The 11279-nt window shown below is 41.2% G+C and overlaps 1 protein-coding gene across 3 annotated transcripts; it reads left to right on the forward strand.

Annotated features, from left to right (window-relative positions):
* Nucleotides 1-74: 74 nt before the first annotated feature.
* On the forward strand, nt 75-8668 carry ska1 (spindle and kinetochore associated complex subunit 1). Of its 3 annotated transcripts, none has more exons than XM_056411281.1 (6): nt 79-1137; nt 1207-1316; nt 3504-3601; nt 4111-4248; nt 4747-4916; nt 8135-8668. In XM_056411281.1, exons 1-6 carry the CDS (start codon nt 1056-1058, stop codon nt 8281-8283), a joined length of 747 nt encoding a protein of 248 aa, XP_056267256.1. In that variant the 5' UTR covers nt 79-1055; the 3' UTR covers nt 8284-8668. The 3 variants fall into 3 exon arrangements, with proteins under 3 accessions (XP_056267255.1, XP_056267256.1, XP_056267257.1); XM_056411282.1 differs by having other exon boundaries at nt 1052-1137; nt 3487-3601; XM_056411280.1 differs by having other exon boundaries at nt 75-1316.
* Nucleotides 8669-11279: the final 2611 nt, after the last annotated feature.

Here is an 11279-nt window from a genome sequence, read left to right on the forward strand (position 1 = left end):
TTCTTTGATGTGTATAAGAGACAGTCCCAGCAGTCCAGGTTCAGGGAGAGAGAGATGTCTTTTGTTGACTTCACTGATGAGCTGATCATAAACTTCAGCAACCGTTTCGACAGCTTCAGCTTTGGACAGCAGCTCACCATGTTCATTCAGAACCCATTTATCATCACTGATGTCAGGGGCTTCTCAAAAGAAGTCACCCAGCACTTTAAATTGGTAAATTATGGGCCTCTCCAGATGCAACTAGTTGATCTCCAAGCAGATGTGTCCCTGAAAGAGCAGTTCCTAAGAACTGACCCTTCCACTTTCTGTCTCCAGACAGCTTTCCTAGGTCTGAGGAAAGTTGCATTATACATCTTAACCATGTTTGGCTCCACCTACAACTGTGAGGCAGCTTTCTCCACAATGAACATCATCAAAAATAAATATTGTTCGAGGCTCACCAATGAGCACCTCCACATGTGCATGAGAATGGCCCTGACTATTCAAGACCAGGTTTAAAATCCTAGCAGGACAAGCTAGAGCTCAATTCTCCCACTGAGCAAAAAAGTTGGCAGTGGGATATAAGACTAAAACTGTTAAATTGTTAAGATATGTTGGGATTTATTATCTGTAAAATTGGTTGCGACTGTGAAACGGAAATGGGGAAATTCAAGCTTTTCCTCCCTTTTATATTATTTTTCTGAAGTTAAGCACTTTATTTGAACATGCACAGTTTTCACTTTGTATTCATTTTAAAATGCAGCACTACTTTTATTTAGTTCATGAGAACATTATACATATCTGCAGTCACATATTCCAGTCCAGTTCTATGTTACGTGATAATAAATATTGTTAAAGTGTTTTGATCGTACTGAACTCATTTGATTTGACAGGTATTGATTACATGCAACTACCAGGCTACTTAAATATATATCACACTAAATAGTTAGATATTATGATCTTTTGGACCTTTGCTACAAGTAAATGTCTCTAACTGGACCGCTTTCAATTTTAGTTGAATACCTCTGATGTAAATTGTGTGGTCAGTGTGTGATGTTTCTCATGTGTTCAGCACAATGAGTGAGCTGCAGGACATCAGCCAGCACATCGAGGAGCGGCTCTCATCCCTACACCGCATGCTGGAGCTGTCTGCTGTCGGTATGCTGCAGAGATTATTATTATGTTTGTCATTACAATGTTTCATGTTTGTTTCTCTCTACATTTCAGAGTTGCCCCAAAGAAAGAAACTTGCACAAGAATTGGCCACACTCGAAAAACTTTTGGAGGAGTTTGAGAAATGTGTTGGTCGGCAGAAAGAGCAACTGGAGCAGCTGAAGGTGAGCTGAAGGTTAAAGTCTGTGTGGAGTCAAAAAGCTGAAGTCTGTGTGGAGTCAAGCAGCTGGAGGCTGAAGTCGGTGTGGAGTCAAGCAGCTGGAGGCTGAAGGTCATGTTGAATCATCACTTGATGCAGCTGCTTCAGTTGTAGACATCCAGCTGTGCAACAGATGCAGGTCGTCTCTATGGCTGCATTAAATTGAAACTTGGCCAGTGGACAATAATGATATTTAACCAGATAACTCTCGGCATCAATTTGTTGTGTATTTTTTTACACAACCTGCGTTTTGGACACGTATAATATAAATTGTAGTTATTAAAGAACAGCATATAGAAAACCGGACATTTTAGAGTGTAAAATAAACATTTCAGTGCCCCTGGTGGACAAAAAATTTACTATTCAAATAAATATTAATCACTTCTCTGATTTAATGTCAATATTTTATTCAATCATCTTCTCTTTAATCTAAACGCATATGACATCAAAGATATGGAGGACTTAAAATGACTTGCGTATAGATAAATATATAATTAAATGCATGAATAAATATAGAAATAAATGAATGCTTAAATAAATGTTTAAATAAATGCATGAATAAATACAAGAATAAATGTATTAATAAATAAATACAGGAATGAATAAATGTAAGTTATAACAAAACAGGACATCATTAAATAAATGTATTTCTACATTTCTGTATTTCTTCATTTATTTTTGTCTCTATTCATGTGTCCACAAGTATTTCTTCATTTATTTATGTGTGACATTTATGTGTCCTTATATTCAAATGAGCTGGGGCGGTCTGAACCTCTGTCTAAAGCATGATTGGTCATTAAAGTGAAATGCACCTGGTGTGTTATGCTCTACTACTTCTGCCTGGCACATGATGCTGAAGTTGGCTCGCTCAGCTCACCGTTGCAGAAGTTAGCCGAGACAGCTTTTTTACTTCAGCCGTTTATCAATTCTAACTACACTGAGTACAGACTTGTGTTCTTTTGCAGTCTGGTCTTGGGACTACACATACTCAAGGACGCAGGACCGTCTTTCTGGTCTTGTGACGTCACCACATCAACTGTTCTTGCTCATGAATTTACTCCAATTAATCACTGTAAAATACTTTACAGTGGAGTAGAATGTGTTGCGGTGTTCACTGTCGTTTGGCGTAGGCTCCGCCCACAGTAGCCTGGTCCTTGTTCCCGAATAAACGGTAATATAACGTATCGTAGCTTTCCTGACCCAGGGTCGCTACAATATGAAGTTATGAATCTTAACCCTCAGTCAATTTGACTTAACTTTATCTTTTAATAAATAATATACTCTTTGTTCTCTTTAGATCCTCCAAAACCTAATTATATCTCATGTTTAGCCGCTACGGAGACGTCAGAGCCAACGGAGCATTTAAAAAAGTCCTGCCGAGATCAGGCTGCTCTCTGCGGCCACACATGACCGCCTGGCGCTGTGGAGCTCAGTGGTCCCGCAAGCAGGACCTCAAATCTCCGTCGCATATCCTTATTAGGCTGAATCTCAATAAAACCGAGCACAGAATTTATGCTTAAACTACTAACTTCCCGGCTGAAAACATCCTTAAATTACATTCCGTGACTCAACAACAGTAGTATTTAGAATGTACAGACAAGAACGCATAATATACGCTGTTCGTCTACAGGTTCAAGTGCTAGGGATCGATTGCCTCTGTCTTGCTCTCCTACTTGACCAATCCTGTTTAACAATGAGGTTTGGACCACCCCAGCTCATTTGCATACAAGGACACATAAATGTCACACATAAATAAATGAAGAAATACGTGTGGACACATAAATAGAGATATAAATAAATGAAGAAATACAGAAATGTAGAAATACATTTATTTAATGATGTCCTGTTGAGTTATAACTTATATTTATTCATTCCTGTATTTATTTATATATTTATTCTTGTATTTATTTATTCAAGCATTTATTTATTTATTCCTGTATTTATTTATACATTTATTTAAGCATTTATTTATTTATTCCTGTGTTTATTTATTTATACATTTATTTAAGCATTTATTTACTTATTCTTGTATTTATTTATTTATATTTAAGTCATTTCAAGTCCTCCATACAAAGACAGCCCCCCCCCCCCTTAAATGGAGCTTCAAACTAACTTGAACCATACTTCATGATTAGATTTGAATGTGTTTCAGGAACTTGAGGAGTTATTCCAGATGAATGTGCAGGATGTCCAGCACCTTGAGGAGAACATCCCTGCTCACATGCCCAGGAAGAACAAAGGCCCAGCGAGGTGAGAACGCCACGGACATGAAGTGATGATGATCAATGGAACAACTGCTCTGAATGTGTGTCAACGAGTTGAGTCATTTAAAGCATTTACGGAATAAATCAGTCGGTCCGATAGACGGCTGCTCAGTTTAAAGAGTCAAACCTGCTGCTGTCGGGTCAGCCTCAGTCAGAACTAAATACAATACATAACCTATATTATTCAGAACATATTGTGTTATAAGTTAAATGCAGCGTTCATAGCTTCTCCCCAGGTTTTTTAGGGGGCTTTGTTTTCCAGTATTCATCCAAACTTCCAGTACCATGCGACTGAAATACTGACGAGTTATTCTGTCTCTTCTCTTAGTGAGGAGAACCGGTAATGAGTCTCATCTCTGTTTATTCCTTCTCTTCTTTTAGTGAGGTGAACCGGTAACAAGCCTCATCTCTTTGTGGTTATTTCTTCTCTTCTTTTAGTGAGGTGAACCGGTAACAAGCCTCATCTCTTTGTGGTTATTCCTTCTCTACTCTCAGTCGAGGAGAACTGCTAACGAGCCAGAAGGAAACTGCCGATGTTCAGCCAGTCCAGCCCGAACATGTCAAAAGGCCCACCAGGATCGTGGTCAAAGAGGTTGAAATCATCACGGTGCCAGAGTTTGAGAGCATCCCATCGTAAGTTCCCCTTCTCACTAACCTCCAGCATGATAACATATGGTAATTGATTGTGTTCATAAATCTGTCCATGGCTGTGTAATGCCCCCTGATCTTACTGTGTTCATCTGCACCTTTTTGATTCCTGATTACAATCATGAACATAACATGTTACCAATATGTATGAGAACTGATTTAATAATAAAAGGTAACTCTTTAAAGGGTGAAAGATGTGGTCTGGCCAGTGCAGCCCATGTTAAAGATAGAGCATTGTGGACCTCTCTGAGCTCATATGTACCACCAAATATTGTTTGGCTATGCCTAAAGAAATTAAGGCTACAATATTTAAATAACTTGTTCTGTGTTTTAAATGTAGATATCCACCTTCATTTTAACGCCTCGCATGTCACGTGTATTAGCATGTGTTAAGACCTGTTCTAATGATTATCCATACGTAGGTGTTGAGGAACATTGTTTTGGTATTACCATTGATGCTTTCTGACCTTGGTGTCCCGTCAGGTACATGAAAGGTCGCGTGTCGTACCATCAACTCAACGTGGCGGTGCAGAGCATTAACGCGGCGCTGAGCGCCAAGTACAAGATCCTCCACCAGGGTGCGAAAACCCTGAGCAACCAGACGCGCAAGCTGCAGCAGCGCTTCAAGAGCGAGGAGACCAAGGAGACCAAAGGTACACCAGCTTGTTTACGATCAGTTTGTTTACTAATACTACACGAGCTGCACCAGCGCTTCAAGATCGAGGAGACCAAAGGTACACCAGAGCAGCTTGTTTACGACTAGTTTGTTGACTACGATCAGTTTGTTTACTACGATCAGCTTGTTTACTACGATCAGTTTTTTTACGATGACCAGTTTGTTTACTATGACCAGTTTGTTTAGGACGACCAGTTTTTTTACTATGACCAATTTGTTCACTACGACCAGCTTGTTTTTACTATGATCAGTTTTTTTACTACGACCCATTGATGACACAGGAGCCTGATCAATGAAGCAAAGAGCATCCTCAATGAATTCTGATCCTGTACATCAGGGGTGCTCAATACGTCGATCGCGATCGACCGGTCGATCGCGGCGTAGTATTGGTAGATCGCATGACATAAAAAAAATTGGTCCACCCCCCTGTCACTTTCTCTATAGCGCCACATTACAGCAGAAGCATGTCATTTCTGCCAGAGCNTGAGCACCCCTGCTGTACATCCATATGATAAAACAAACATACGTAGTATGTATTGTAGTGGAAGATTTTCTCTGTTAATCTGGAAAGAAGGAATGAAGTCTCTGTATCAAAATTGCCTTAATCTGTTTTATTCCTTGCAAGGAGGAAACTTCTGTCACAGCTCTAAGGGAACTCTGTGACACAAGATTCAACGAAGCAACAATCACAGCCTTCTATATACAAATTTAGATGACACCTCTTGGCCCCGTTCAAACAAAAGTGTTGATTCTAAATGATATGACAACTTCAAAGAAGTCCTCTCTCCGACGGAAAGGTCAGCTCCTTATCTTGATTAGGCCCCCGAGAACGTATCTGTTTCCATAACCCCCCGCTGTGAAAAGCCATTAGATTTATGACGGCAGGCTGGTTCATCCTTATGTTCCCGCTTCCCCAAATCACTCTCCCAATAAACTACTGATCACCTAAGCTATACTTTCATATAATATGATATGACTATATTTTACCATTACAGTATATATATATATATAATTATAATCTCTATCTCATACATACAGTGGATACGGAAAGTATTCAGACCCCTTTACATTTTTCACTCTTTGTGTCATTGCAGCCATTTGCTAAAATAAAAAAGTTTATTTTATTTCTCATTAATTACTCAGCATCCCATCTTGACAGGAATAAACAAATGTAGAAATGTTTCCAAATTTATGAAAAAAGAAACTGAGCTAACGTTTGAGCTTCGATGGTGCGGAGCCGTGCCTCTAATCCAATTAGACCTGCCTCCAGCCTAGCAAAATAAACTACACTTGTTGCATGTATCGTTATCATTAAAGGAGGCAGGGAAATAACTACATGAGACACACTGAGCAAGAGGGAGAGGAAGAAGTCATGCTCGCCGCTAAGCTGGCAACCGGAAGTGATGCAATACGCTTACCGGAAGAGAGAGCTGTTGCATTCCTTGCGTTTTACATTCCATAAGAAAAATTCACAAACTAAGATATATATTTATTACAAACTTTAACATTGTTAATGACCTTTTTCTTAGGTTCCATGTTTTGCAGCTTTACAGGACGTCTCCTGATGTTTTAGATAGTTGTGGTATTGTATTAGGATATTTGGGCAGGGTATCAAAGTCCCTAGTTATTAATATTTGACACCTTGTATCGAGACATGCCAGTCATTTTTAGTTTAGTAGAAACATAAATGCATTCAATGAAACTAAAGTTTATTTTAAGAGGGAACATGTTATATAACATCCTAATGCAGAGCTGCTGAGTTTGGGTTTGCTCTGCAGTAAAACATGGTAAACGGACATAATTCATTCATATGTTTAATTATTAAGCCCATAAACATGTGTGTAACGTCCAAAACGGTCCCTGTAAACCTGTGAGTTTAATGTTGATAAGTTTAAACTCTGAACTTTGGATAAAAACAAACAAATGACACGCTGCAACTAAAATAATGTTACCTTTACAACCTGAGGGATGGTATTGATTAGGGCTGCAACTAACGATTATTTTGATAATCGATTAATCTGTTGATTATTTTTAAGATTAATCGGATAAAAAAACAAAACTGTAATTTTCAACCCTTTATTCAAAACAGGGTTCGTATGGTCATGGAAAACCTGGAAAAGTCATGGAGTTTTTAAATGGCTATTTCTAGGCCTAGAAAAGTAATTGGCAATTTTTGGAAAAGTAATGCAAATGTGTTGTATTCAAATATTAATTTTAATGGAATATATACGGTATGCTTTGGAATTCTCATTGTTAGTTTAAACACAACATCTTCTCACTTGTTCATGTATACACCGAGTTTTCACAAAATGTTTAATCATGGAAATTTGGTTTAAATTCCTGGAAAGGTCCTGGAGATCCACTGGTCAGCATGTGGATGAACCCTGTTCATTGGTCATGTATATGAACCCGTCACAAACAGAACTGGCAGCGCTTTACTCTCCTTTGTGGGTCATACGTGTCGGCGAGGGGGCATGGCTTATCTCTGTTGCCTTTCTCCGTGGAAAAATATTGTCCGCCATCCGCCACGAAAAAATAACCACTTTTCTACGTTATACTCTTGTGGAAATGCCACACACGTCGTAATATCTAGCGCCCTGGTGTCTGGGTTCATGACATCACCCGTAGGCGCACACAGCTCCGTGAATGTCTCCGACGACGTAAATGACTTCCGCTTCCAGCGCCACGAGGGCAGCAGCAGCCAATTAGATTCACTAACGGAGGAGCAGCTCAATGCTGATTGGCTCTCACAACGCAACATTATGGTCTGTCCTCTCCCTCCGCTCTGCTCTCGTTTCTCCTGCGCGGCTCAGCGCTCAAATCAAATTTTATTCTCCGCGACTTATTGAGTGCCGTAATAATCTCGCGACAACGAATCGATGATGAAATTCGTTGCCAACTATTTTAATAATCGATTTTATCGATTTGTTGTTGCAGCCCTAGTATTGATACTGATCTCGATCTCTTTTTGATTCTTTTATGAGAAAAGACAATTAATTTGTTCAAAATATTTACTTTATTAATCTTGTATGTAAACGGATTGTATTTCTGCTGCTCAAGAAATACTAACACTCCAAAATGTTTAAATGTTTGAAACCCTGTGGTTTTCAAAACCCTTCAAATGCAGCATTGAGCATCCACTCATCTAAAAAGCTTGAATGTGTGACGGATTTATCTTTGTCCAAATGTCTCCAGGTCAGTTCTTTGTGGTGGAGGACGACATTCGAGAGTTCACTCAGATGAAGACGGACAAACGGTTCCAAGGGATCCTGAACATGCTGCGGCACTGCCAACGGCTCCGGGAGCTCCGGGGGGGCAAAGTCACCCGCTACCTGCTGCTGTGAGATGGGAATGTCTCCAGCGGGGTGGAGTCATATGCTACTTGCTGCTGTGAGACTGTCAAATCCTCCATATGAGGTTTTATTACACAGTCACACACACACACAGTACCTGTAAGCCCAACAAAACTATCATAAAGTACACATACAAATTTGTATCAATGTTTATGCATTAACTTTGCACCTGTATGTGCTTATTTACAGATGAAACTAATGTTTATACATCTATATAATTGTTTTTGTGTGAATGAGTCATGAGTCAAATAGATTTGTTAACTATATTTTTGTCAAATAAAAATTCCAACGAATTTCTTTTTTTAGATCCTCATCACGCAACTGGCGTCGATTACAGTGATGTGGTGGTCTTCGCAATAAAACATCTTTGATGGGATATGTCGAGTCTTGGCCAATCAGCGTTAACTCTTGTGTTGCCTTCGGGTCATTTTGACCCGATTCAATATTTAACCCTCCTGTCGCCTTCGGGTCAATTTGACCCGATTCAATGTTTAATGTCGGTGTTCTTTCGGGAGTCAACAAACAAACATAAAGTACCTCACACTTAAACTTGGAAAACAATATTAATTCTAATAATTTTCAGGAGATTTTAATAGCTGGGGTCATATTGACCTCAAGGGTAAAAGATGTTAGTAAATATAAAGGTAACAGGAGGGTGAAACATTGAATCGGGTCAAATTGACCCGAAGGCAACACAAGGGTTAAGATGTCTAGAGTGTTTGGTGGGGTTTGGGTTAGCTGACAGCCTGCTACATATACTGCAGTAATGTTGCACGATGTATTGATACTAACAAGTAATCCTTACGCTTAAAGCGATATGATTTTGCTCCGCTCCATGTCGAGCTGTCTGCGCGCATTGACTGCACACACAGGCAGCGCTCACACTGAGTGGCGTCAAGCGCCAACTGTCTTCGGCTTTTTTTTTAAAACGATGCCAGAAGTGAAAAGTGTAAGTACTTTTTCTACATTGCAGACTGAAGGAAAGCCGACTGACATACAGACCTGTCTGCAATGATTGTTTCAAAGCCACACAGACCAAACACACATCTGTAAAGTTATGTAACTACAAAGTGCCACATAGTGTATAATCAATTCTATGATGGCACATGTAGTTTTCATTAGAATCTTGCTTTATTAATATTACTGCGTAAGTGTTCAAAAAGCTGTTTAGGAATGAGCTGGTAAAAATTAAAAACAAACTTCATTTAGATTAGATATTCCTTTATTAGTCCCACAGTGGGGACATTTTGAAATCAAAGCAGCGGTGCACATCAGAGCATTAATAGGAAATAAATATAAACCACGATAACAATACTAAATACTAATACTAAATATACGGAGGAAAAATAAAGTACTGAGTTTGACAGGATCTCCAGCGATCTACTGCAGTGTGTTGTGCAGCCTGGCAGCAGCGAGAAGAAAGGAAGGACTTGTGGAACCTCTCCCTCAGACACCGGGGATGAATCAGCTAGTGGCTGAAGGAGCTGCTAGAGTGTTTTGCATGGGGTGGGAGGTGTGGTTCATCAGGGACGGGAGATTTGCCATCATCCTCCCGTCCCCCACCACCACCTCCACAGTATCCAGAGGACACCAGCACGCTGCTGGCCTTCTTGAGCAGCTTGTTCAGCCTCTTCCTGTCAGCCGCTGCCATGCTGCTGCTCCAGAAGATCACTCCATAAAAGATGGCTGATGCTACCACAGAGCAGAAAGAGTCTGCGCTGTCCCTTTTTATGAAGTGCATGTGCGTGGTCAGTCCAGTTTATTGTTCAGGTGAACACCAAGGTATTTATAAGATCTTATAATCTCAATGTACAGTCCCTGGATGCTCACTGCTACCGGAGGAGAACGTTTATCAAGGATGAAGTGCACTACCAGCTCCTTGGTCTTACTGGAGTTAATGTGGAGGCGGTTCTGCTGGCACGATTCCAAAAAGTCCTGGTTCAGTTCTCTGTACTCCCTGTCATTGTCGGCAGAGATGAGGCCGACGATTGCAGAGTCGGCAGAGAACTTTTGCAGGTAGACGTCAGAGTTGTTGATGGTGAAGAGGAATGGAGTCGGAACAGTTCGTTGTGGAGTCCCCGTGCTACAGGAGACCCGGTCTGACTCACACCCCTGTATCCCCACATAATGTGGACGGTTGGTGAGGTAGTCCTGGATCCATGCACTGAGGTAGTGGTCTGCACCAGCTTGTCCCTCAAGCAAAGGCTGGATGGTGTTGAAGGCACTGGAGAAGTCGAAGAACATGACTCTCACAGTGCTTCCAGCCTTTTCCAGGTGAGAGAGGCATCGCTGCAGCAGGAAGTTGAATAAGTTCAGCTCATTCACCCACTGTTGGTCCCCCACAGGCTGTTGGTTGGGCCCCTTGAACCCAGACATCACCTTGAGGCCCTTCCAGACTCCGCTGATGTCATTCAGCTGCAGCTGGTCCTCCACCCTCTTCCTGTAGATATGATATTTTTATCTTCCTGATCTTCAGCCTCAGCTCCCTCTGAACAGTCCTCAGATTCTCCTTGTTACCCGTCCTAAAGACCCTCTTCTCTTTATCTCCGGAGAGACCCAGGGTTTGCCATTTGAGAAGCACCGTACAGTCCTGGTGGGTATGGTGTTCTCAACACAGAAGTTGATATAGTCCGTGATGCAGTCGGTGAGACCGTCAATGTCCTCCCCGTGGGCGTCACTGAATACCCCCCACACAGTAGACTCAAAACAGTCCCTCAGAGCCTCATCGGCTCCCTCGGACCATTGTCTAACTGTGCGGGTCACAGCTGGCTGCTTCTGTGCAAGGGTGGCATACACAGGCAGGAGGTGCACCAGGTTGTGGTCAGATCTGCCCAGGGGAGGAAGAGGTGTTGATGAATATGCCTCCCTGGTGTTGGCATACAGAAGATCCAGTGTCTTATTGTCTCTGGTGTGGCATGTGACATACTGGGTGAAGGTGGGCAGAGTGGAGGACGGAGGGGCATGATTGTCCTGTCCGCCTGTATGAT

Source organism: Pseudoliparis swirei, unplaced genomic scaffold (assembly GCF_029220125.1).
Source record: "Pseudoliparis swirei isolate HS2019 ecotype Mariana Trench unplaced genomic scaffold, NWPU_hadal_v1 hadal_194, whole genome shotgun sequence".
Lineage (NCBI taxonomy): Eukaryota > Metazoa > Chordata > Actinopteri > Perciformes > Liparidae > Pseudoliparis > Pseudoliparis swirei.

Excerpts from the sequence above, each read along its gene's own strand:
- ska1 (XM_056411280.1), top strand. The coding sequence starts at position 1,056 with ATGAGTGAGCTGCAGGACATCAGCCAGCACATCGAGGAGCGGCTCTCA. Across the intron at positions 1,317-3,503 it reads AGCAACTGGAGCAGCTGAAG|GAACTTGAGGAGTTATTCCA; the intron begins GTGAGCTGAAGG and ends AATGTGTTTCAG. Across the intron at positions 4,917-8,134 it reads GGAGACCAAGGAGACCAAAG|GTCAGTTCTTTGTGGTGGAG; the intron begins GTACACCAGCTT and ends AAATGTCTCCAG.